A 24,597-nucleotide genomic window follows, 5' to 3' on the forward strand; every position below is an offset into this window, starting at 1 on the left:
CCAGTAGAGTGCCAATCACTATAGGGATGGAGACTGATGGTAATACCTACCAGGATTCCTAGAATAAAAATACCTCTGGGTTACCAAGTTTTCCTTTAATATTGGGTGCCCCAGGAATTATTAATTTATAATCATTTTAAAAATACCTGTGGGGCACCCTAGCTTCCCTTTAATAGCGAATGTCCTTGGTGTGAGTAATTTTAAACATTTTAAAAATACCTCAGGGGCATCTCAGTGTGCCTTTAATATTGGATGCTGTTGGTATGATGAATTTCTAATCGTACCAAGGGCACACAATATTAAAGGGAGTTTGGGGTGCCCTTTAGGTATATTTATTCTATGAACCCAGTAAAGTATTATCAAAAGTGCTCCCTGGATTATAGTCAAGCCCATCCTTGTTTATAGGGACCAGAATGAAACTTGATAATGAAGCATGCCACTTATAATGCCGGCCCCCTGATATACCTCTGTAAAAAAATTGTTGGCCAGAGATTTTCATTTTTGATTTGTATTTTTGGATCATTAGAAAACGAATTTAGCTTCAGTAGATATTGCTGATCAGGGCCAATTTTTTCGAGACAACATTTTTAAAAATGTCAGAAGTGTTGCAGTGATGATGCAATATTTCAGGAACCATGAGACCTATATACTTCATTTTTGTGTCAAAACATGTGTAGTAGTATAAGTAGTCTTATAGAAACTGAAAATAACTCTTCTGAGTAACCCTTCCACCATTTTCTAAAATGGCGGTTATAATAGAGGAAGAAGAGACATATATAGAAATGAAACAAATAATGTTGTTTAATCCTTTTATGTATACACCAAACAGTGTTTATGATCTGAATGTGAAAAAAATAATTATTACTCCTGTTTTAGACAAATTTTAATAGTGTACTTTAGATATTTGTTTCAGCGTCCACTCGTGGTACATTTGCAGAATGTTGAACATTTGAGAAGAGCATATAGACAGGGACACCTATTTGTAGCACAGGTTTGCAAGTACATGTACGTATGTGTAAGTTCTGTGGGTAGAGGCTTTAGAAATTTCGTAGGTTTTAGCACCCCATCAGTTTCTTTCCAACCAAACTCACATGGATCTTTCTATACATATGCGTGATCCAAAATATTTCCACATTTTCAGGTCAAGTAGAACGCTTTTTTAATGTGTCCATGCACAGAATATGGTGTTGATGGAATATCTCCTAGTGGGACTGATCTCTTGAACTCACTGAATCGAAGATCGTCAAGCATGTGACAGTCAGAACTCTTATTCCACACACACACAAGGTATTCTTCTACGTCTTTAAAATCACATTCTTCTTTCTCAGCAAATCATTTTAGAGACTGCACAGGTTCAGCAGTTAACGTTCATAGTGTCATCCCTCATAAGAATATGTGCCTTGATAAGATTACTGGGCATCTCTGGGTCAAGTTTTGTGTACAGAATATGAAGCTGGATTAAGTGTCTTTTCTCGCCTGTTCCATAACTTATCCATTACTCTGATAATCCTTGATTTATGAACATTGCAACAAATCTAAGTAGCACAATAATAACATCTGTGTCATTTGACAGTGCAATGACTCAATTGGAACAGTTTCGAGCAGCCTACTCAACTTGTGGCGCACCATGAAGGTCAAAGTTGCTCCAAGTGCTGTTAAGTTCTTGAACAATACCTTTTAAATATATTTCTGCAGGCATCAACTCCTCTTTGACAATCATTCCACTTGCAATAATTAGAAATCCAGTCTTCAGTGAAGCATCAGCAATGTATTGGAGACTTAACATCTCCAAGTTCATCTTGTCCGATGTTGATGACCAAAATGTATCAAGGTGCACGGGTATAGATGTCAAATTTTTGATGCAAGCAAGATGAATTGTTCCACTTGTAGACATTTGTCTGATTATCTCACATTCTTTGACAGAGAGTTCAAGATAACTGTCAAAGACAATGTGCAGTACTTGCAAGGTGCGCACTGACTTTGATAGCTGTAGAACAGTCTGAACGACCTCGCCATAGTTTTGCATGGATGAAATCTTGACCATTCGCAATTGTGGCATATAGTCAACAACAGCAGTTTTCAATGAGGACACCTTTTCGAATTGAAATTCTTCATGTGAAAGTTTTTTTTCAAGCTCTTGTACGAGTTTGTGCTTCACTGTCTTGGTTGCAGCATCTCCATCAAATTATGTGTTTGTTGGAAGAAAATCCTGCGACAGAACATCCTTGATAAATTTACCCCTTTCTTTTGCTGCATCCATTTCTCTATGTTGTTGCGAAAGTTGTTTTTTTGTAACTTGTTTTGTAGTGGCTGGATGAACAAAACTCTTACTGTGTCAATTAAAGCGTGGAAGTTTTGCTTTAGTGATTATGTCAAACAGCTTTTCCTGTTTCAATACAAATCTCTCCTGCTTCAGTTCTGCGTAAACTTTTGTTCCATGTTCCAGGACAACTAGTACACATATCTTTATATTGTTATCTACATATTGTTTGTGCACAACATTGTGTAGTTGCACATGCTGTCATTTCAAAGGGGGTTTCTTGATGTTGATGAAATGAAGAAGGCTGTCAACATGTATATTAAAACGTTCCCCTTTCTTTCCCCCAAGTTCATGTCGAGAAACAGTTTCATGATGGTCCATTAATTTTTAATTTGTCATTTCTTTGAAAACATTGCAAATAGAGAGGTCTTGATGGTAAACTAGCTGCCATTGATTAATATATTCACTTGTATGTGTCTGACCAACAATTCCCTTGGAGCTTTTCTATGATCTCCTGATCATCTGTTCAAGTTTCATATCTGGAGCACAGCATTGAACATTCCCTGTCTGTTGTTCACCACCAAATGTCTTCGGATAAATGTTCTGCAGAGGTATGGTATTTCTGCCTCTAGCTTTTTCACTCTTTCCAAATACCAGGACCTATAGCTCAGGTGGTTTATGCAATCGTATTTGCAAAAACCGTAATCATTGACTCCACAGCCAATTTGTTTGTGGGTCCCTTAGAGTGCCATAATACAATGCTCTGCCCTTAGGGATTCTCTTTAGTACTGTGCCCTTGGTACCAGGGGTACCACTTACTAGGGATTTACAGTGGTGCTAAAGGCCTTGCCAGTTGTGGTACAATTAGACATTTACTCAGGGTTGGACTGGGAACACAAACTAGCCCTTGCAATACAGCTGGACCGGTGCCGGAGGGAGGCGGTGCTATTTCAGAAGCACTGCTGCCGCTTGCTTTAGCACTGCTGCCACCTTTGCTACAGGGAGCTAAAAATGCAGCACTGCTGCAAAACCGGCCCCCAGTAACAAAACTGGTCCCCACCACTCAAAAACATGCCCCCACCCCACCCTTCCAGCCCACCGGGAAATTGGCTGGTATCTGCTACGGCTAGTCTGGACGTGCATTTACCTTGTTTTAAGGGAAAGAGTACCGGAACTAGGGCCTGGTTAGCAGGGACCCAGTGTACTTTCAGTCAAAAGCATCAGTACAAGGGCAAAAAGTTTGGGTGACCATGTCAAAAAGAGACACGTTCCTACAACCCTGAACATATCGGAAAGTCAAAGGGTACTGCTTCATGGAGCCTCACCACTGGCCTCCCGCTTCCCAGAAGCAAAGCTCCTCATGACAGAACCCAGGGCAAGCTGAAAGAGAAAGTTGATCAGAGAGGCTGTGAAGCCCCAAAAGCACAATACTGCAGAACCTCTCAACATGTGAGTAATAGTAAGTCACACAGTTGGAAGAATAAGAATGTAACTTATTTGAGGTGACACAACTAAAGAAAGTATGAAATGGCAGCTACTTGGGAATTTATTGACAGAAATATTGTTCATTGGTTGTTGGGGGAGCACATGCTTTCTAGTTCTTTCTGATAATGTGTGTAGTTTCTGTAATGTAATTGTGTGGTAATGAACTGCTGAGATAAATAAAGCAAAAGGAAGTTGAGCATAATCCTCACCTTTTGGATCTGCCATAGAATATATATGTATATATAATGCAAATTTAATAAAAATTAAGATTTTTTTTAATACATTGTACTATAGGTTCTGGCTTGCCTTGTCTTCAATAATTTCAGTAGTGACAACTCCATTATGCACATTTTACCACTCTGTCCCATCAAACGTGTGTCTAAAACATCATTTAGTAAAGTGACACACGCTAATGATTTTTTTAACAAGATGCATTGGATAAACGAGGCACGAGTGGAGTCTAAAATTCACTTGAAATTTAGCAAATTTGGCACACTGCACATTTTGTGAACTTTGCTGGGTATCCCAATTTCACTTGTGCGTAAGAAATGCCACAAAATTAATTTTGTGAGAAAATACACTTTTTGCAATGGAATTCCTTTTTGGGCTCCGCTTTTTCCCCACTAACATAATTTAACAATTTTCTTTAGCAATTTTTCACATTTCTCAGACATTGTGTAGTTTAGAAGATTGCATAGTTTTTAGAAGTTTCGGAGGAAGAACCTTCACAAGTTTTGTACACCTAAGCTGATTTTAATACAGAAGCTCTTCTGAAAATCCCATACAATATGCATTCTAAAATGAACGTGAATATACCTTCCGGCATTGGAAATGGTGTCTATCTTAGTAAAATAGTCGGGTTGGTATGATTACATGATTCATGACTGTTTTTGTGTAAATTTTCCTGGCACTGTTATGTGATTTAATTGCACATTAAATAATACCCGAAGAGGTGTCCTATAATCTTAAATCATTAGTTACCATATTGCCTCTGGTAAACATAATTTCTATCAGCTCTCTGTGAGAAAATCTGGATTCTAGCTCCTAATGTTTTTGTTTTATGTTTTTTAGGAGGCATCTCTTCAGCGAGGTCTACCTCGTTACAAATGCAGACAAGTAAGTTCGGTCTATACAATATGTTTAACAAACAATATCTTTGTAATTTTAGAAATGAGAAAATTAACCTCTGGGTTTGCCTTTCTGATTTTTAGTGTGTGCATTTTTAGCTTGTGACATGGGCATTATTCCGAATTCTGGAAGTAGCGAAAAACAAGGACATTTCCTCTACCTGTCTTGTGGGCAGGACTCAATTGTGTTTCTTGTGGAGAATGCCACTTCATTTTTTATTCATTTAGTCTATTTCCCTTCATGATTTTGTAAGGTTTTAAGGCACAACAAAACTAACTGGTAAGAAACACCTTGAGCTTTGAGGTGTCTATATTATTTTAGTGGACATTCTGGGGCTGTCCTTCTTAGATATATGCATGTAGTTGCGTATTTGATTTTGGGGTTATATAATTCAATGTTTATTTCTTCCCTTTTCTACACAAATCATCTACTGTAACCAAGCTGTAAGGCTTTAGGGAGCTTCCATGAACCCTTAGCGTTTTAATGGAAATTATCCATTTATTGTAGACAAAATGAAAACACCTTAACATACATATCAGATATGCTTTCCTATTGCATTATTTCACATTTAAAACATATTGGCTAGAAGCCTAACCTCAATGAGATACAGTAAAGTTAAAAGGAAACCTTTATCCACATCTGCGGGGAGTCCAGATGCAATGTGCTCTGAGCTCCCTGCACAACATTTTACATGAGGTTTTATACATTTCAATACAGGTTACTCAAGATACACAGCCATAACACTAAAAAAACGGAGAAATGTAGGGTTTAGTTAAAGTAATTCGAATGACGCAATAAAACCAGGGGGTAACACAAGCCCCCGCAGACCACGCATTGCGGGGGGGCCCCGCCGCTCCAGGGGGCCCCGACGGGGCCCCTCATGAACTAATACATGATCATCATCTAATCTGCTGCACAATAGGCTGTTTGGTGCACCGTGCGCAGAGTTTGAAATGGTGGCAGGGGCTCCGGCCGGGGCCCCTGTGGTGCGGGCGGGGGCCCGAGCCGGGGCCCCCTGGGAGTCACTGTCAGTCTTCAAATGGGCAGGCAGGTGGGGCAGAGTCTTCGAAATGGTGCGGGAACGAAGTCCGAAATGGTGGTTGGCCCGCCCGGGGCCCGTCACCCCTGGTGTGAGTGAGCCGAGCCCGAGGCATGGACTAGTTGTTGTGTGTGACAGTTTGGGCCCCGGCCGGGACCCTACTTTGAGTTAAATGGTGGCGGGGGCCCTGGCCGGGGCCCGGCCCCTGTGGTGCGGGCAGGGGCCCCGGCCGGGGCCCCCCCTGGGAGTCACTGTCAGTCTTCAAATGGGCAGGCAAGGGCAGAGTCTTCGAAATGGTGCGGAGAGTGAATGAAGTCCGAAATGGTGGGGGGCCCGGGGCCCGTCACCCCTGGTGTGAGTCAGTGAGCCCAGGGAGCCGATACTGAGGCACGCAGTAGTTGTTGTGTGTGGGCCCCGGAAGGGGCGTGGTGATGTTACAAGAAATTAGCAGCACAGCACTGCAGCACAGGTATGTCAGTCCCAATGCACACATACAGACCTCTTGGAAGTGCTGCCAGGTGCCTCCTCTGTCTGATTGCAGGCACTCTGATGCAATTATAAATGGTGCCGGGGCCCGGGGGCCGCCCTGAGCAGTTTATTTTTGGATCAATGAAATCGCGGCAGGACAGGGTGGGATGCGCGCGGGCGCGGCGCGCACACACTTGTTTACTCCCTCCAGTCCTGACTTTCATTTTCAATTCCCCCGCATATGCGCGTGGGGTGCGGGGGCAGGGCTGGCTGGTGAGTGGTGACCAATTGCCTCATTGCATTTGTCGGCACAGCACATGCGCAATCGCCGGTGGCGCAAACACATCAACTGCAAGGTGTGGCATCAGGGGCGGCATAGCCCAATCCATAGTTTAGAATAGAAGACAAACTGACAAAGCCATGCCCGCCGCCCACGATCAGTCCGAACAGTAAGTCCGTCCCTTCACCGGCGGGGCCTTTATAATTTAAATTGCCCGGCCCCTGTCTGACTCCTGGCTAGCCTTGCGCTCTCTGGGTGGGGCCGGGGGTGCGCCGCGGGTGCGCCGCATCACACAGCAAGGATGGGGCCAGGCAGGGTGCTGCTGTGCTAGACTCTTAGCTAGAGGGCATAGGGCGAACAGGGCAGCGGCGGGAAGGGGAAGGGAAGGGGGGGGGCAGGAATGTGGGAGCACAAGTGGGGTATATATATGGGCGTCTGGTCTGTGTGTGAGGTGGTAGCAGGCCATAAGAGGAGAACGTTTGTTCGTGAGGTCAGGCCTGCGTGAGGTAAAATGTGGAGGCAGGGGAGTAGTGGGAAGGCTGAAGGCAGAGGGTGGGTGTGAACTGCAAGGTTACCAAGGCATCATCATTCCAAAGGACCAGGGCAGGGTTGGTAATAGGGAGATGGTCAGGTGAGTGGCACTGGCGCAGCGTTGGATGTCACTCTGCGGGTAAGGAGGTTTTGAGGCTTGCATTCATTAGGAGGCCGTCAATTTAGCGGATTCCAAAACGTATTGGTAGAAAAACAAACATCAGCAGGCCCTTTTGCAAAGCAAAACGGTGGAATATAGCAGACAGAGTATAACGTGCACTCCATAATATATATTTTATAGCATTATTTATTTAAATGTTGCTCGTTTTCGGGTACTGTTGCTTTGAACTTGGAGACCTGCCAGAGGGGTGCGTGGCACTCAGACGTGCTTTGGGAACTTTTTAAGTGTTTAGCCATGGAGTATATTACCCATTACCTTACATTAGCCATTAAAGACATCAACGTTTGTGGTAAATCATTGCTGGAAGGGCACAGTTTTTTCTGGTAAATAAATAGAGGAGGGGTATATTTTCTAACAGGCTTACGTTTTGGACAACTGCCATACGATATAGAAAAGGCAGAAAACTTGTTTAGATCAAATAATCATCCAATTCAGATGGAGTGAGCAGCCTACAACCGAAAGGGGCACAGAGAGAGATATGCGGGTCGAAGGGGCACTGGAAGAGAGGTGCATGGCGAGAGGGCGCAGGGAGAGAGATTGCAGGTGAAAGGGGCACAGGAGAGAGGTACAAAAGAAGCTGGAAATGACAAAAACAAATACAGGATAAAATCACATGAAAATTTACGATAGCTAAAAATGTACCAGGAACTTCAACAATAACGAGTAGGCAGCCAATGCAATACGAGCTTCAGAGATGAAAGGGAAGCACTGGTTGCTGCACTGCAGAGGTCTCAGACTTTATCAAACGCACATATCTGTCACGCGATGGGGTTTGGCAATAGGGTTTGGTATCTGGTTCCTGTCCATGGGACCCCAGAGATTCAAGGTAGATGGTCATGGGGGCAGAATGGTGTCATGAGGGTAGAATGGTGTGCTATCCATTCCGAGGTTGGGTCTTGGGTGTACTGAAAGGAATGTGGGTGTTGAGGGGGTGTGGGTGTCGGTCGGTCACGGTTAACTGAAGGTTGTGTGTGGGCCCCGGACGAGGCGTGATGATGATAATTATACACAAGAATTTCAGAATAGAATCAGTGCAGCACAGGTCTGTCAGTGCACACGTCACCACAGACCTCTTGGCAGTGCTGCCAGGTGCTTCCTCTATCTTAGTGACGTCACCGAAGTAGGGCTGGTGGACTTTTATGGCATTGATAAAGCGCTCTGCTGGTATAAGCTTCAGACATCCATTATTCATAGCGCTTGCTGCCACATGTGGGCGGCTTTGTAGCGCTTGAAGGGGTGCGCGCTCCTAACCCCTCCAAGGCAGCATAGTTGTTAGGCTATCATGTGCACAATGACATCTATCCTTTTAAAGGTAACCGCATGCTGGGATTTTTGGGATGGGGGCATACCTAGGACGAGCAAACCAAAACTACAAGTCCTAGTATCCACGTGTTCTGCTGGAAGGAGTCACGTGAGCCTGTGGCAGGAGTGTGCTTCCATACAGGGGCGACACAGACTCCTCCTGAACCTGGGGGCGCTCCTATTGCAAAAAAATGACAATCAATTGAAACCCCATTTAAAGTACACATGTGTTACTCTCCCCTCCCTATTGTGCAATGCGTGAGGCAGATTAGCTGTCGCACCTTCCACACAGTAGATTTGGGCTCCTCGTAAACACTAGTGGATTACTACAGCTCTCAAGAGTGTGCCTCGGACCGCAGGGTACCGATGACTACATGGCATCTGGACTCTTGTTTCTTGCCACGTTTTTTAAAATTAACAAATGTGGGCATTCTGGGACTTGTAGTCCTCATTTCTTTGGTTAGGTCAGTTGGCCCATTGGTACATGGTGGGCCGCGCCGCCTGGGGAGGCATGGGGGGCCGCGGGGGGGGCCCCCTCCATGTGCTTTGCAGGGGGGCCCCCTCAAGTTTCGTTACGCCCCTGAATAAAACTGTTAATTTTTATTGGGCATAGGAATTTTAGTCACTCTTACAATTTACTCTATTCATTCCGCTATAGTTTCGAACGATTTTAACTGAATAATTTTGAATGGCTCACTGACAGCACAATATAGAAAGAAACACTTACCCAACCTTATATCAGGCACCATAAAACAAATCTGTATATAATGTGACTCTCCATCGGGGCAAGTATAACTCAATCTCCACATCCTTCTGTTGGGTGGTTGTAAGAACAGGTACAAGATTGAATCCACCTGGAGGTAGTTGTATATTCTCTAGAGTCGTTTGAAACAATGTTATGTTTATGACACCTTTTTCTTCCACAATAAAAGTGCCCTTCATGAGTTTTTGGGTATTTGATGAATAGGATTCATCTCGACATATTGGTTTAATCTTTGCTCAGCAACTCAGGCCCAAGTGAACAAGAAAGAAATGCATTTTGGTAACACTGAAATTGCAACCAGGAGGACACCCAGGGTTCCTGTCCTAAACAATACTACCTCGAGAATCTAGGTTTTCAGCACCAGCTAGGAGGCCACTGCTTCCCACAATCCTCTGTCTTTGACTTTTTGCTTCTTGTATAATAACTTGGATCTTTCTTATGGGTTTGTATACCTGGACCCTATTTACTGAAAATAGTTTTACAACCTGGCAGACTCCTCTCTCTTTTGCCAATATGATATCTAATGCCAACCTTTTCCCAATAAGCCATCCTCCTAATAGCGATCGTCTCATCCATTATGCATGCTAGGGCCGAAGGCATATGTGTTGCCAAATTGTCTAATAAAAGCATTAACTTATGTATTTTATCAGTGTTTTTGCTGTCCCTACTGGAGGGATTATAACTACAGAAACATCAAGGCCTCCTTGACCCACTCAGCCATCCTCCTATTCAGTGTGGGGCACACTCCCAGGCAATCTATGAGAGTGATGCATTCTGGGCGGAAGGAAAGACAATCAGCAGTCCCCATTCCATTCCTAAGCCAGGCAAAAATAGATCTGCCGCCAACGTATAAAGAAGGGTCCTTTATATACTATGAATGCACTTTCGATCAGAGAAAATGTTATGGGGGCACTCATTTCTCCCTACAAGTACTATTCTCTGTTTCTATATTATTCTTGTGGGCTCTCCTGTTAGTGGCACAAATTGAACCTCTTATAGCATGCAAATGCACGAAAAGGAAATAGCATGGCCATCCTTAAATACTGCTGCGCTATATTTATGAAACCCTGCAATTTTTTCTCTTACAAAAGGTGCTGTTAATCCCTGTTCAAATAGGTCTAATTCTGGGTTTGATATTCTGTGACGCTGTGCTCTCTCTAGTAAAGACCCAATGAGCCTCCCATATGACCTTGTGGTCTCTAATATTTCACGCAAAAAGGTGCAAGGTACAGTTTTCATTAGGGGAACATCACTATCAGCTACATTCTCGCCAACATATTCTGAAAGATGTGTACAATAATACCAGTTGGATACTTTGACATGGGTTATATATATTTGGAGCAACATGACATAATTTTTATCCTTATACTTTCGCAGAAAATGTGCTCATTCTCCTGTTGGGTCAGTGGTGGGTGCTATGGAAATACCATTTACTTCTGCTTCTGTCTCAGATTCCAGTGCTTGCAAACAATCAGCAGTGTTGTGCTGATCAAAGCTGATACAAAAGAGCACAGTACAGCTATTATCTAGGGCCACTCCCTGGTATTTCTTGCTAGGATCTCAGCCATCATATTGAAGTGGTCAATAGTACTTCACGTGCTCCATTTTCCGGTGTTATCTGTCTACTGTTTGGATACCAGAAGGTTTCCTGGACTGCAACTTCTAGCCTCTATTTGTGGCAAACAGAGCAGGTACCTTTTCCTTAGAATTTTGCTAAAGAGTCTAAAGGACCCTGTGGTAGAAGAAAACAGCCTGATTCCGTTGCTTTACCTTTGCCAATATTATACTGTGCACAAATGCTACAGCTTTTACACAATCTTTCCGTTTCTTGGCGAAATTTGGGGTGATGCCACTATTGGGGCAAGAGTATAGGCATGCAATTGCGTCCTACATGAGAAGGTGCCTTAAACAAAGGGCCATTGATGGAAGCAAATTCATAAGTAAAACAACTCTCCCAGTTGGTCCTACCAATATCTCCACCTCTGTTTGAGCACATCCACAGTGTATACTTTTTTGTCCTTCTTATGTAACCTGTTGTTGCTCATAGTGTGGATCAAAAGATGTATCGTCTAAAGTACAAGAATGTATATTTGAAATCTGTACACTGTTGTTAAAGCCACACTCAGTGTTAGCTAATTCCTTTACCTGAGAATCTGCCAAGGCATTTCCTGTTGAAACATAATTCTCAGAAGATGTCCGAGATGCACATTTTATTATTACCATATTAAAGGGTAATAAAAGGCTTTGCCAAAGGTCATATATCAGTGCTGCGAAATCCTATCAATGGAACGTCTTAAATGTTTTTTATTTAATCGGTACTTGCCAATATTTCAGACTCACCATTCATTACTGAAGTGTACATTCATAAAACGAGGTTTTCCCAAATCATGTTTACGCCATCCAAAGTTCATAGGGGGGGTCAGTCGTCCTGTTTTATTTTCTGTTTCGGAATTCTGTATTGCTTGAATTGTTTCCGTCAAAAAAGTTCAAGACCTTATTTATCTTGGTCCAAGTGCAAGAGTCCTGAGCAAAGATACATTCTTTCAAAAGGCATTATACATGGAAAACAAAAAGTTCCTTTAGCGTTTGTATAAAATAACCTGGGTGTGGTTGTACTTCCTATTTAGCCCTAACTGCCCTCTCTACATTGTATGCTTGGGAGCGGACGTAGGAACAACATTTGTGAAAACATAGGATCATCCCTTTTTTTTAAGTCCCTCATAGGCAGTGCTTGCGCTGTCTCTTCGAGTCATGCTGTATTCAGGATATGCAAAAGACACACAGATGATGGACCAGTCAAGAGATCTGGGTTAAATCCATTGTTCTTTTGCTCACCATGCCATCCCAGTTTAGACCCAGCCATATACTAATTAGTCTTGACCCTGTGCCTCATGGGAACAGTCCAGCCCAAACTGACAAGCCAGGTCCTCCTTGGACCGGAAACCAGCATCCTGGGACCGGTTATGAGCATCACCCCTCATCAGCCAGGCTAGCTTGAATCCAGTGGCACAGTGAGCCTTTAACAATGGCGGTTGCACGACTTTTGTTTTGTTGTGCGCAGCTCGCCCAAATCTAGATTTTAAAATGTGTGGCTCACCTGATTAGTACTGCTTATGAAACTTGTTAATTTACGCCCCCACACCCCCAAAAAAACACACAAATAATCCGGGGTCTAATATACCAGTTGCCTAATAGAGGAAAAAGAGAACTGGACCCCTATGTCATAAAAAGTAGTACCACAAAAAAGTATAAAGGATTATAGAGTAAAGAGACCCTTGCAAATGGTTGGATTCCCATCACTCACCAACGTGATCATTATCATCGTTTGGGTATCCATCCTACCTTCCACTTGCCCTCTTGAACATAGAGGGTTATTGAGTGGATTATATCCTCAAAAGGGTCATGTAGGAAAGGTGTCATGCTTCATCATCTGGGCATGCTCCTCGTCAGGCCGGCGTTCCTGACGGGCACCCGCAAAGGGGCTCCTAGGACCATTGTAACCCATACAAGCACCACTATATGTTTTAATCAGGGTAGTGAGCTACACAAATAGAGTTTATTCAAAACTAGCATCCCTATACCTATTTTAAGTCTCTTTCACCACACTATATAGACTTCTTGACCCCACATACCCACACTTCATCCATCTGCAAAATCAAAAAGATCTCCGGCAAAGAGCCCTTTGCGGGTGCCTGACGTTAATTGCAGCAAGGGAGGAGCATGCCCAGATGATGAAGCATGACCCATTTCGGTGTGTGTGAGGGCACTTGCTCCTATTGGAGCAAATTCCACTGACTTGATATTTCACTAGAATGTTACCCTTTTTTAAGGAACTGTAAACTCCTGTATTTCAGATCCTGTCGAAAAGAGCATGTGTGCTGGACCTGTCCAAAAGCTCCTGGTTCCTCCTACTTAAACTACATTTCAGTACACAGCAATTCTAAAAAATTGTATGCAAGCAACTTATTTTATGTCTAAAATATGACTGCTTTCTTTTTCCTGGGTGTAGTATATTCGCTTCAGCAAGCTTCTCGGTGAGCGCACATTGTCAGTATTTTTGCAGCATACATATATATTTTTTTATATATCTGTTTTATTTATGCAAATATACCATAAGGAGGGTCTACTTTTACACAGACTAAGGCCCACAACCCTAGGCAGGGCCGGCTGCATTGTAAAGGAAAACGTGGGGGGACTGTGGCGATGAAGATCACGTAAGCTTTACAGAGCAAGTCGCCTACAACCCGTGACGGCCAGCTGCGTATTGCCACATATATTACATAGGGTTGCACTGTGGAAGCATTGTAAGACTCCTGGTAAACCTGTGTATTTCAATAACAAGAACAAAGGAAAGAAAAAGAGGCAAAGAGCCCGTAGACAGGGGCAGAGGGAGAGCATTGAAAAGTAAAGTGTGACAAGAGAGCAAAGAGGTAGTCACCAGAGAAAGGAGGGCTAAGAAAGGGGAGTTGAATGTTTGACGCGGAGCAGGGGATAATAATTGCGTTGCTTTTAGCTCCAAGTATTGGGGTTCTAGGTTGGTGCAGGAGAGAGGAGAGAGGGGGCCGGAGGGGAGTGGGAGGGAGAACATTGGGTTGTAGACAGCGGGTTACTTCCTGTAGTGTATCGTGAGGGTCGAGAATAGGGTCAATGTGTTTGTGCAGTTAATCTGTCAGGTTCAGGTGGAAGCACAGCGTCTTCAAAGAGACGCAAAGCCCTGAGCTTGGCGGGTAGGAGGTGCGCATGTTCTATTTTACAGAGGTAATTGACGAGTGTTTGCCAAATCTTAGTGAATCGAGTGTCACAGGACTGCAGGCGCGCAGTAAAGAGTTCCATTGTCACTGTGTGCCACAATCGTGTAAATCAAATGTTGATGGGTGGTCTCTGTTTTTTTTACAGTACAAAGCAATGAGCTGTTTAGCGGCCCCTAGCATGTGGAGAGCAATATGCCAGTCACTACGTGTGAGTGAGCGCAAGCTGTCGGGTTTGAGGCATAGCAGAATTGTGATTGGAGAATCAGGCATTGGGAAGCCCAGTTGCCACTTTGACATGACTAAGCACATATTTCCAGAAGAGGGACAAGAGCGGGCAGGACCTCAAAGTATGGACAAAATCACCTGGGGAACTCAAGCATCTCCAGCACATTGTGGACGAAGTGGGGAAAATCTTCTGCAGCCTAGTCGGTATGTAGTACCACTGTGTCATGATCTTGTATGCAGTTTTCCGTTGTGATATACTGCGATAGACCTTCGGTATGTCCCGCCACAAACGACACCATTGGGCGGGCGTAATGTCGGTGGGGGACATCCGCTGCCATTGCCGTTGGTATGGATGAGTGGCTATCAGCGAGGGGTGCTGTAATATCTGATAGGTCTGAGATATGAGTCCCTTCGAGTCCTCAAAGGATCGTCCTAGGCGTTCAAAGGGGGTAAATGCTCGGGTAGCAGCCTGTTTCATGGCAGGTGTATCTAACCAGTGGCGTAACTGTGCATATTAAAACCTGGTTCCCTCTGGGAGCCGGAACTCCTCCTTGCATTGAGCGAAGGTTTTAAATGTGTCTCCCATGTAAAGACCTTGAATCGTCCTGCAGTCTCCCTCTAGCCAACTAGAAAACGCCTGCGGGTTTAGAGCCGCTGGGAATAACGGGTTGCCTGCAATGGGGGTGTGAGGGGAAGGGAAGGTGTTCAGCCCCTTGGGATCAGCAACCCTATCCCAGATTTCCAACACCATCTTGGTTGGGCCCGGCCATGTAAGAGCTACGGGGGCGTGCGGTCTGATGCAACCAGGTAAGTTCCCAGATGAATCTTCCATTTACCGCCCTGTCCATATGGAACCAGACCTTTTCGCTCTCTCTTGCCGTCCACTCGGAGATGAAGCGAAGGTGAGAGGCCCAATAGTATTCGAACAGGTTGGGGCATGCAAGCCCACCTCGGTCCCGCAGGAGCATAAGGATTTTGTTGGGGAATCATGGCCTGCGGCCTCCCCAGATAAAGCCTGTGATTTCCCGCTGCAAATTTTGGATCTGGTGCTGTGGAATGGGGATGGGGAGGCTCTGGAATAGATATAATATTTTGCCACCCCCAGGCGCTACAACCGAGATACTCAGGGGACGCTTTTGCTGCTGTAGCGCTGTTCCTGGCGCTACACTCGGATTTCTTGTTGCCTGCTGGACCTGTGGCAACTACTCGCCGCACCCGCTCCGCGGGTGCCGCTTCGCCCTGTTGGCTGGGGGCTGCTTTGGAGACCTTCGTGACAGCTTGAGGCTGGTTGTGGGAGCGAGGCGCAGCGGGGCTGCGAGCGTGTGCAGGGACTCCATTGTCCAGGAGTCCCTGCGTGACCTGCAAGACCTTCCGGTCCGCTCTCCCCGTGGCCCGCCCACCGCCCACAGGAGGGTACTTTACCTCCTCTTCCTGCACTGCTCCTTGGGACGCTTTTGCTGCTGTAGCGCTGTTCCTGGCGCTACACTCGGATTTCTTGTTGCCTGCTGGACCTGTGGCAACTACTCGCCGCACCCGCTCCGCGGGTGCCGCTTCGCCCTGTTGGCTGGGGGCTGCTTTGGAGACCTTCGTGACAGCTTGAGGCTGGTTGTGGGAGCGAGGCGCAGCGGGGCTGCGAGCGTGTGCAGGGACTCCATTGTCCAGGAGTCCCTGCGTGACCTGCAAGACCTTCCGGTCCGCTCTCCCCGTGGCCCGCCCACCGCCCACAGGAGGGTACTTTACCTCCTCTTCCTGCACTGCTCCTTGGGACGCTTTTGCTGCTGTAGCGCTGTTCCTGGCGCTACACTCGGATTTCTTGTTGCCTGCTGGACCTGTGGCAACTACTCGCCGCACCCGCTCCGCGGGTGCCGCTTCGCCCTGTTGGCTGGGGGCTGCTTTGGAGACCTTCGTGACAGCTTGAGGCTGGTTGTGGGAGCGAGGCGCAGCGGGGCTGCGAGCGTGTGCAGGGACTCCATTGTCCAGGAGTCCCTGCGTGACCTGCAAGACCTTCCGGTCCGCTCTCCCCGTGGCCCGCCCACCGCCTACAAACGGCCTATATATCCTACTCTGAGGCTTCCGCGACGCGGGACGCGCGCGGGTCCAAGCGCGGGGCGAAGACCGTTCGAGGTCTGAGCGGTCTGGTCTGGGCCCCCTATTTTGCACTTTCGCCTCGCACTTTGTGTTTGCCCATTTTCCTGCCCGGGCTGTTAGACTCAGTTAGTCCATATTAGTCCATATGTGTACCCGCGTCACACGCAATAGGGCGGCCAAGGGGGGGCTGGCACCTAACGGGCCCATGGACGATTTTATCACGCGGACAACCAAGGCTATAGACCATGAAATTGACAAACTGCAAACCAGAGTGTCCCTTGACCTGGAAGCGGCCAGGAAGTTGTCACTCGATTTTGCCTCACGTAAGAAATCCTCTCTTGGTCATATAGCTACAGCTATTTCCCCTAATCACATCGGTAAGCGGGAGGGTGTTATAGCGGTGGTTGATGTCCACGATATGCCTGCTCTGCCCACTGCCTCCCTCCCACTCCCATCTTTAGGTCTACCTGCTTTGCCCGACGGCCCGCTTACTGTTGAGGACAGTCCTCTTGCTTCCCTTACTTCTTCCCAACAATCACTTGATATATCCCTGGCCTCTACCTCATATGGCGGTCTCGATAACATCCCGGGGAATCCCAATAAGAGAAAACGTTCCCCCAGCCCAACTTCCCCTCGGAAGAAATTGCCAATGCAGGGTGCTAATTTGCCCATCAGTGAAAATACAATAGCCGCTATCAGTCCGGCCATGCCTCTCCTCTCCCCACTGGCTCCTGGGGGTGAAAACATTGTGGGGCAAGGCACTTTAGATTCTGGAGGCACCTCACAACCTGAAAGATCAGATACGGGTTGGACAAACCAGGACGGGAGGGAGCGGGAATTTATAGGAGTGGTCTGGGAGTCCCTAAAAAATCTTTTGTCTCCCCTGGACTTAAGGCTTTCCCGTATAGAGAACAATCTCCTCGAAATGGAGAAAAGTATCATCGCCTTGGCCACTCTTGGCCTAAGAGGCCTTGAACGCCAGGGGGTGATTGATAGTAACCCGCGCACAGAGGTTCCTACCCCACCCCATATAGCTATCCCTGGTTTGCCCCCTAATCCCACTTTGCCCTGTCCTACCCACCCTATTCCCAAACCCCGCACTAGGAATCTCATTACTGCTAACCCGCCCCCTCAGGCCAGGGCTAATACCTCAAATGCTCCAGCTACACAAACTCACACTGGCTCTATATCAGCTGCATCGAGAGCCCGGAACCCAATTAGCTCTAGCACCGGCCCTGCCCAGGCACCTCGCACCAATACTACAACAGCGACACCGAGAGCCCAGAATCCAGCCAATAATAGCTCACGTCCCGCCAAGGCCCCCCGGAATAAACCCCCAACTCATTCTGCTAGGGGCCCCCACACCAGGAGCAACTTTCGAGGAGGTTATATTGACCTTCCTCCCGAAGCAAATGATTATATGGTGGTTTTGACGGGTGTCCCGGAGCTGGAGAATGGCCAATATGAAGACCAGCACTCGCTACGTAACAAAGTTATGCACTGGCTCAACACTTATAGGCCTATTCCCAATGGAAGGAGGAGTAGAGTCTTAACGACTCGAAGAGTTCCCTGGGTGGGCACCACGAGGAAATCGACCCCCGGTGACTGTATAGTCGTAACATTTGACGACGTGTATACAGCCAGGCACATCTGGTCTCCTGGGAACCAAGATTGGGGCTCCTCTATTGCCCCGAAGCCTTTATCATTCTTTTATCCTCCCCGTGCTGTATGCCCGCAGGGGGGCTTTTGGCCCACAGTTCCCCAACAGCCTAGTTGGGGTTTCCTTTCCACTGCGCTTAACCCAAACAGTTGTTGGCCTGGAAATGTAACTGCTGATGGGTTTGGCAGCCTGGAGGATGTCGATTGACTCCTAACGCCCCCAATTAGAGTATTACCTAGTAATCACAATGGTTCCACATTGGGGAAGGGGAGACTATCCTTGACGGCTAGTGTGGGTGTGACTAGTATTTTCTCCCCTACCCAGTCCCCAACACAGGCCCCCCTCACACTGGATCTGGTGCACCCTTCCTCTGTTGTTTGTCCTCCCATTACACACGTAGCAGTAAACTTGATTGTCCCCGAAATCCCACCATCTGCAGCTTCTTTCCATTCTGCCAGGGTCACTGACATCCACGCCATCTCCCCAGTCTCTGAGCCACAGCTTGGCAAGACCTTGACAGGTGTTCCCCAGCTTAAAATATTAAGCTGGAATGTGGCAGGGCTTGCCCGGAACTTCAATAAACCTGATTGGATCTCCTTTATGGAGCCCTTCGGGATCTGCCTTTTACAGGAAACTTGGTGCTTGGAGCCCGTGCACAGGGTCGGCTTCACCACCTACTCTGTGCCGGCCTCCAGGTCTAAAGGCAGTAAAGGCCGTCCTTCTGGTGGCCTTATCATCTGGGTAAGTGTAGCACTGGGACTAGTAGTAAAACATACAAACTCACCATCCCCAGACCTCTTGAGGCTTACTATGCAGTGCCCGGGGGGTAATACTCTAGAGCTCTTCAACATGTACCTAAGGGGGGCCAGGGCAGGGAACTTGAGCCCTCTGTCCCTAACTGGAGTCGAAGAGGAGCTAACTGGCTGCAACATTGACTCCCTTACCATTTTGGGCGGGGATTTCAATTGTTGCTTTGAGCCTTTGGCCTGCGAGGACATCTTGGATACATGGGAGGACGATGCCAAGAGAGGCATTCCCTTGCTTGCTCTCAATCCCATCAGGAAATGGACCCAGAATGCCATTGATATCAACGCACTTTGCTTGGAACACTCTCTCAGAGCCACTAATGGTCGTTGCAAGTCAGACGCTGGAGGTGCACACACATACAACAGGATTGGACACACCTCCAGAATCGACTACGTGCTGTTAAACTTTAACCTGTGGGAATACGCCCTTGATATGGTTGTTCAAAAATCCACGGATAGTGACCACAACCCGTTGATCCTTTCGCTTGCTCTTCCGTGGGACCAAGGGACCACAGCAGTATCACCTCGGCCAACTTGGAAATCATCCCACGAAGTTGTTCCATCAAACTGCGGGAGGCGACTAAAGTGGGCTAAGGTTGCTTCGGATGTTACAAGAATGGCCCAAGTTCAATCCATAATGATGGAAGCCAAGTGTACAGCAAGCACGTTGGATTGTGACTCTCCTATCCTTGTGCCATTTGTGGAGACAATTGTATCACTTAGCAATCTTTTCCTGGTTCCTGAGGGGAGGGGGGGGTCCAAGCGGAGAAATGAGACTAAGGGCAGAGATCAATGGTATTCTCACGCTTGCCGCCAAGCAAAAAGTGAACTAATTATGGCGGTCAGCGCTAAAGACCAGGCTCTGATTTCCCAAGCTAGGAAAAATTACAAGAAGACTCAAGTTGCAGCAAAGATCACTCACGAAACCAACTTCTGGAGTGATTTAATGGAGGCTGGTTCTAGAAAGGACTCAAGGGCTTTCTGGGCTCTGATTAGAGGTAGGGACAGGCCTGTTGACTCCCTGATTACATGTAATATTTCAGGGAAGGTTTGGTGGGCCCACTTTGCCAAATTATATTCCAACTCCCCGGGGGTACTGGGTCCTAATTGGAGTCCTAGTGACTTAGTACTAGCTAATAGCTCTCACCTTGGCCCCACTTTTTCACCTAGGGAGGTGGAGATAGCAATCAGGTGCATCGTTCCCAACTAGGCGGCAGGCCCAGATGGAGTCCCCGGAGACTTGCTTCGTAGCAATGTCGAGGTTTGGAGCCTATACATTGCTAAACTCCTGAATGAGGCAATGGTGGGTGGTGGTTTCCCGGATTCGTGGAGGGGTGCGGAAGTTGTCCCCATTTTCAAAAAGGGCTGCAGGGACGATCCGGCCAACTACCGACCCATAAGTCTGCTTGATTCCACCCAGAAGGCAGCAGGGAAGGTAGTTTTGGGTAGGATCCTGCAGTGGGCCGAGGAAATGAAGGTTCTGTCTGACTTTCAGGCCGGCTTCAGATCTGGAACCGGCACGATTGAGCAGACATTCCGATTCCTAATGCTTTTTTGGAAAGTGGTCAAACTGGGCAAGGGCAGTCTGTATCTCGCTTTCATCGACTTACGGACTGCCTTTGACCTTGTTCCACGTAACCAACTGTGGGCCACACTTGAGGGCATGGGCATGCCCGCGTACTTGTTAGCCTTAACCATCAAATTCCACGAAAGCAATTTTGCCCAAATAAGATGGGGTCAGCAAGGCCAAAAAACATCTCGGATTCCTGTTGACAGGGGCGTCCGCCAGGGGTGTGTGCTAGCTCCCACTCTGTTTTCCCTATATCTAAACGGAGTGGTAGAGCACCTTCTCCAACTATCAGCAGATGCTCCTTCTCTGGCAGGCAGAAAGATACCAACGCTCCTGTTCGCAGACGATACCCTGCTGATTTCGAAATCCCCGAAGGGCCTCCAAACCCTGCTAACGAGGTTTCAGGGCTTCTGCGACACAAGGGGCTTGGCTATTAACATCAACAAAACCAAGTTCCTTGTGTTGAACCCCCCCAGGAAGACAGTTTACCCGCCATCAATTGACGCAGTACCTTTAGAAAGGGTCAGGGAATTTGATTACCTAGGAATCAGACTTTGTGACACCATGTCTTGGAAGGCGCACCACCAAAAATCCACCTTGACATACAGGAGGGTCACGGGTGCCCTCTTAAAAGAGCATCGCGCCTCACCCCTCAAACCCATCGGGGTGATACTCGACATATACAAGGCAAAGGCTGTGAGTGCGGCTCTTTACGGGGCCGAATTGTGGGGTACCCAGAAACTTGATACTCTATCCCATCTGGAGAATAAGTTTCACAAAGATCTAATGCGGCTCCCTCACAGCTCTCCCACCCTACCCCTGCTACTCGACACAGGTACACGATCCATAGCTGACCAGGCCAAGCTACGTCCCCTCCTCCTGTGGGCCCGTATATGGAATGTCCCTGAGCTCTCAAGCTATGCCGATGCACTAAGTGAGCTTCTTTCAACCCCGGGCTGGCATAAGATCGGTTGGCTCCTTGGTGTAAAGCGCCTCCTTTGCGACCTAGGCCTCGGTGATGCTTGGGCTAGCAGATCCTCGCCACCCAAACAGCTGCTTAAGAAAATATTCTGGCTGTGGGTGGATAATGAGAGAGTCTCCCAACCGAATATGTGTAGATCAGCTAAGGAGTTCTTGGTTACCAAATCCCGTCCCTCTAGAGAACCCTACCTCGATGTGATCTTGAATCCAACAGATAGGGCGTTGTATTTTAAATTTAGGGCCGGGGTTTTGCCCTTAGGCTCAAGGACAGCTAAGTGGAAACCACCATGGCAAACTGTGGAAACTTGCCCTTTCTGTACAACCAGGGTAGAATCCATTCCCCACTTGTTATTTGAATGCCCAGCCTACGCTGCTCCCCGTCGCAGATGGTTGAAACCGCTCTGCACAAGGCTGGGCACTCGGTCACATTTGGAGGCCTTACAGCTGTTAAAATCCGATCCTCAACCACTGTTTGCTTGTGGTCTGGCAAAATTTCTGGGGTGGGCTTGGAGGATAAGAACCGCGAGGAGGAAGCTCCTCCAGTAAGGATGCCAACTTATATTATAGTGCCCCGGTTACTTCCTGTATGCGCCCTTTTGTTTATGCAGAAATGAATAATTGTATATTTGCACAAATGTCTTCAGAAATGATGCTTTTTACTAGGTTGTATATTTTTAAGATTCTTGTTGAAATTTTTCTATAGTCTCGATGTATAACTGTGTTTTACCCTTATAAAGATTTTACTGTAATGCTTTTATGAAATGAAATATTTCGAAATAAAGCTATACAACAACAACAACAACAACAATATTTTGGGTAGGACGACATTTTAATCGCATTTAAGCGGCCCAACCAGGACAGTGGGAGGGATTTCCAAACTCTCAGGTCTTCAAGGACTGATCTTCTGCACTCCCGCCAGTTTGTTTGCGACCAAGTGGCGAGCGAAGGGGTCAGCTGGAGCCCCAAGTAGCGTATGGAGGTAGCAGCCTACCGATAGGGGACCAGGGATTGCAACGCAGCTATCTCCTCTTCCGGAATCATTAGTTTCAGAGCCCAAGACTTTCCATGTTTAATCTTGAGGCCTGAGGCCAGTTCAAAGGACTGTAACAAAGAAAGGAGCGCCTGGAGAGATGTGCTCCCCCATCGAGACAACGTAAGAATAAGGTCGTCAGCGAATAGGGCTACTTTATGTTGTTGACCTCCATGAGGGATACCGTGCACCTCCACTGCCTGTCGGATCATCATGGCCAGGGGCTCCACCATGAGGCTGAAGAGCAGAGGGGAGAGGGGGCAGCCCTGTCTCGTGCCCCGACGTATGGAGATGGAGTTTGTAAGCTGGCCGTTGACTCGCACCTGTGCTTGTGGGGAGATGTAGGGGGCCATGATTCTGGCTATCATGAACCGACCCAGTCCAATTTTCTGCAACACCGCCCAAAGAAAAGTCCAGTGTATCTTATCGAACGCCTTTTCTGCGTCTAGCGATAGAAGACATGCCGGTATGTTCCAATGTTGCACTTTCCCTACGAGATGTGCAAGTCTACGAACATTGTCCACCCCCTGACGATGTAGGATGAAGCAGACCTGGTCCGGCTCAACAAGCCCGGGTAAATGCAGGTCAAGTCTCTTGGCCAATATTTTGGCGTAGATTTTAAGGTCAGTGTTCAAGAGGACTGTGGGGCGGTATGACGAGCATAGAGTGGGATCCTTTCCCGGTTTGGGGTTAAGGGTAATCTCGGCTAATCTCATAGAAGTGGAAGATCCCTCTGTCTCAGGAGGTATGGCTGAAGTTGTGGTAAGAACATGCAATAGAAGGACAAGGGGAGGCCGTCTGTGCCCGGGGATTTCCCCAGGGGGAGGTCTTTTGGCGTGCCTGTGAGCTCCTCCTGGGCAAGGGGTTCCTCCAGCTGCTTAGCTTGGTAGGAACTGATTGGAGTCCAGGAGCATTTGTCCTGGATATCCTTCACCACACCTGGGAGCGGCTCCTCTGCTGCGTAAAGCGCTGAGTAATATGCGTGGAAAGCTTCGCATTTGGCCGTCTCCGTGGTGGCCCGTTTGCCGTCGTCAGTCTGGACATTGGCTATGTGTGCTTTAGCTGCACGTGCTCATAGGCGTCTGGCCAAGACCGTCCCCACCTTGTCCCTCCCCTCAAAGTAACGCTGCTTCAGCGTTAGCAGTGCTCTCTCTGCCTTATTCATGTGGAGAGCGCAAAGTTGCCCATGGAGGTTCGCGAGACGGCGTTTGAGCATAAGGCAGGGGCGCGCCTGATCCTGCCCTTCCATGGCCTTGATGTCCCTGGACAGGTTATCCTCCATGAGGCTCGCCTCACACGCCCGTGCGATTGCAACTGATGTAATGTGACCTCTGTTCGTGGCCTTGAATCCCACACCACTGAGAAGGGCGTTTCAGGGATGTTGTTTATCGCAAAGTATGAGTCAATGGCGGCTCGCAAGCTCGCCACGTCAGCAGGGTCCAGACGTATGTGTGGTGGCAGGCGCAAGCTGGGGGTCTAAGGGATGCAGGTGGATGGGTCCTTGATGAGAATTTCAAGATGAGCGTGATCCGATATAGAGATGTCAGACATAGACGCTGATATCAGCTCGCTGATGCGGGCATTGGACATAAAGAGGTGGTCGATACGCGAGTACGAGCGGTGCACATGGGAGTAATACGAATACTCACGCGTGTCGGGGGAGTGATATCGCCAAGAGTCTATTAAGCCAAGATCCGCCAACTGCCTCTTAAGGGCCGAGGACATAGCTCCTGTTCCTTGGATGGAGGCCTCGCTGCAATCCATTGCAGCATCCCATACCATGTTAAAGTCCCCCCCTATTATTACGGCGGGGTCTGCCTGTGGGACCAGTTCCCGCAGGATCGCCCAGAGATAGGAGTCCTGTGCCTCGTTGGGTGCGTAAATATTGCACACTGTAAGGAGACAATGCCCAATCCTGACCCTAGCCCTGACGAAGCAGCCGTCCTGGCTATGTATAACCCTAGGTTCCCCCTGCCTGATGCTGGGTCTGCAGAGTATCGCTACTCCAGCTGTTTTAATGGGGGCTGCAGCCCAGAATTGGAGAGGATA

The 24,597-nt window shown here is 47.4% G+C and overlaps 1 protein-coding gene across 1 annotated transcript in view; it reads left to right on the forward strand.

Moving 5' to 3' along the window:
• The window catches only part of LOC147732447 (uncharacterized), an 899,668-nt gene that overhangs the window by 186,617 nt on the left and 688,454 nt on the right, over positions 1–24,597 (forward strand). Inside the window, exon 3 of the mRNA XM_086956972.1 lies at positions 4,817–4,861. Within this exon, the coding sequence (XP_086813098.1) occupies positions 4,817–4,861 (45 nt within the window). The remainder of the gene's footprint in view (positions 1–4,816; positions 4,862–24,597) is intronic.

The sequence above is a fragment of the Lissotriton vulgaris genome, chromosome 2_1, assembly GCF_964263255.1.
Source record: "Lissotriton vulgaris chromosome 2_1, aLisVul1.2, whole genome shotgun sequence".
Lineage (NCBI taxonomy): Eukaryota > Metazoa > Chordata > Amphibia > Caudata > Salamandridae > Lissotriton > Lissotriton vulgaris.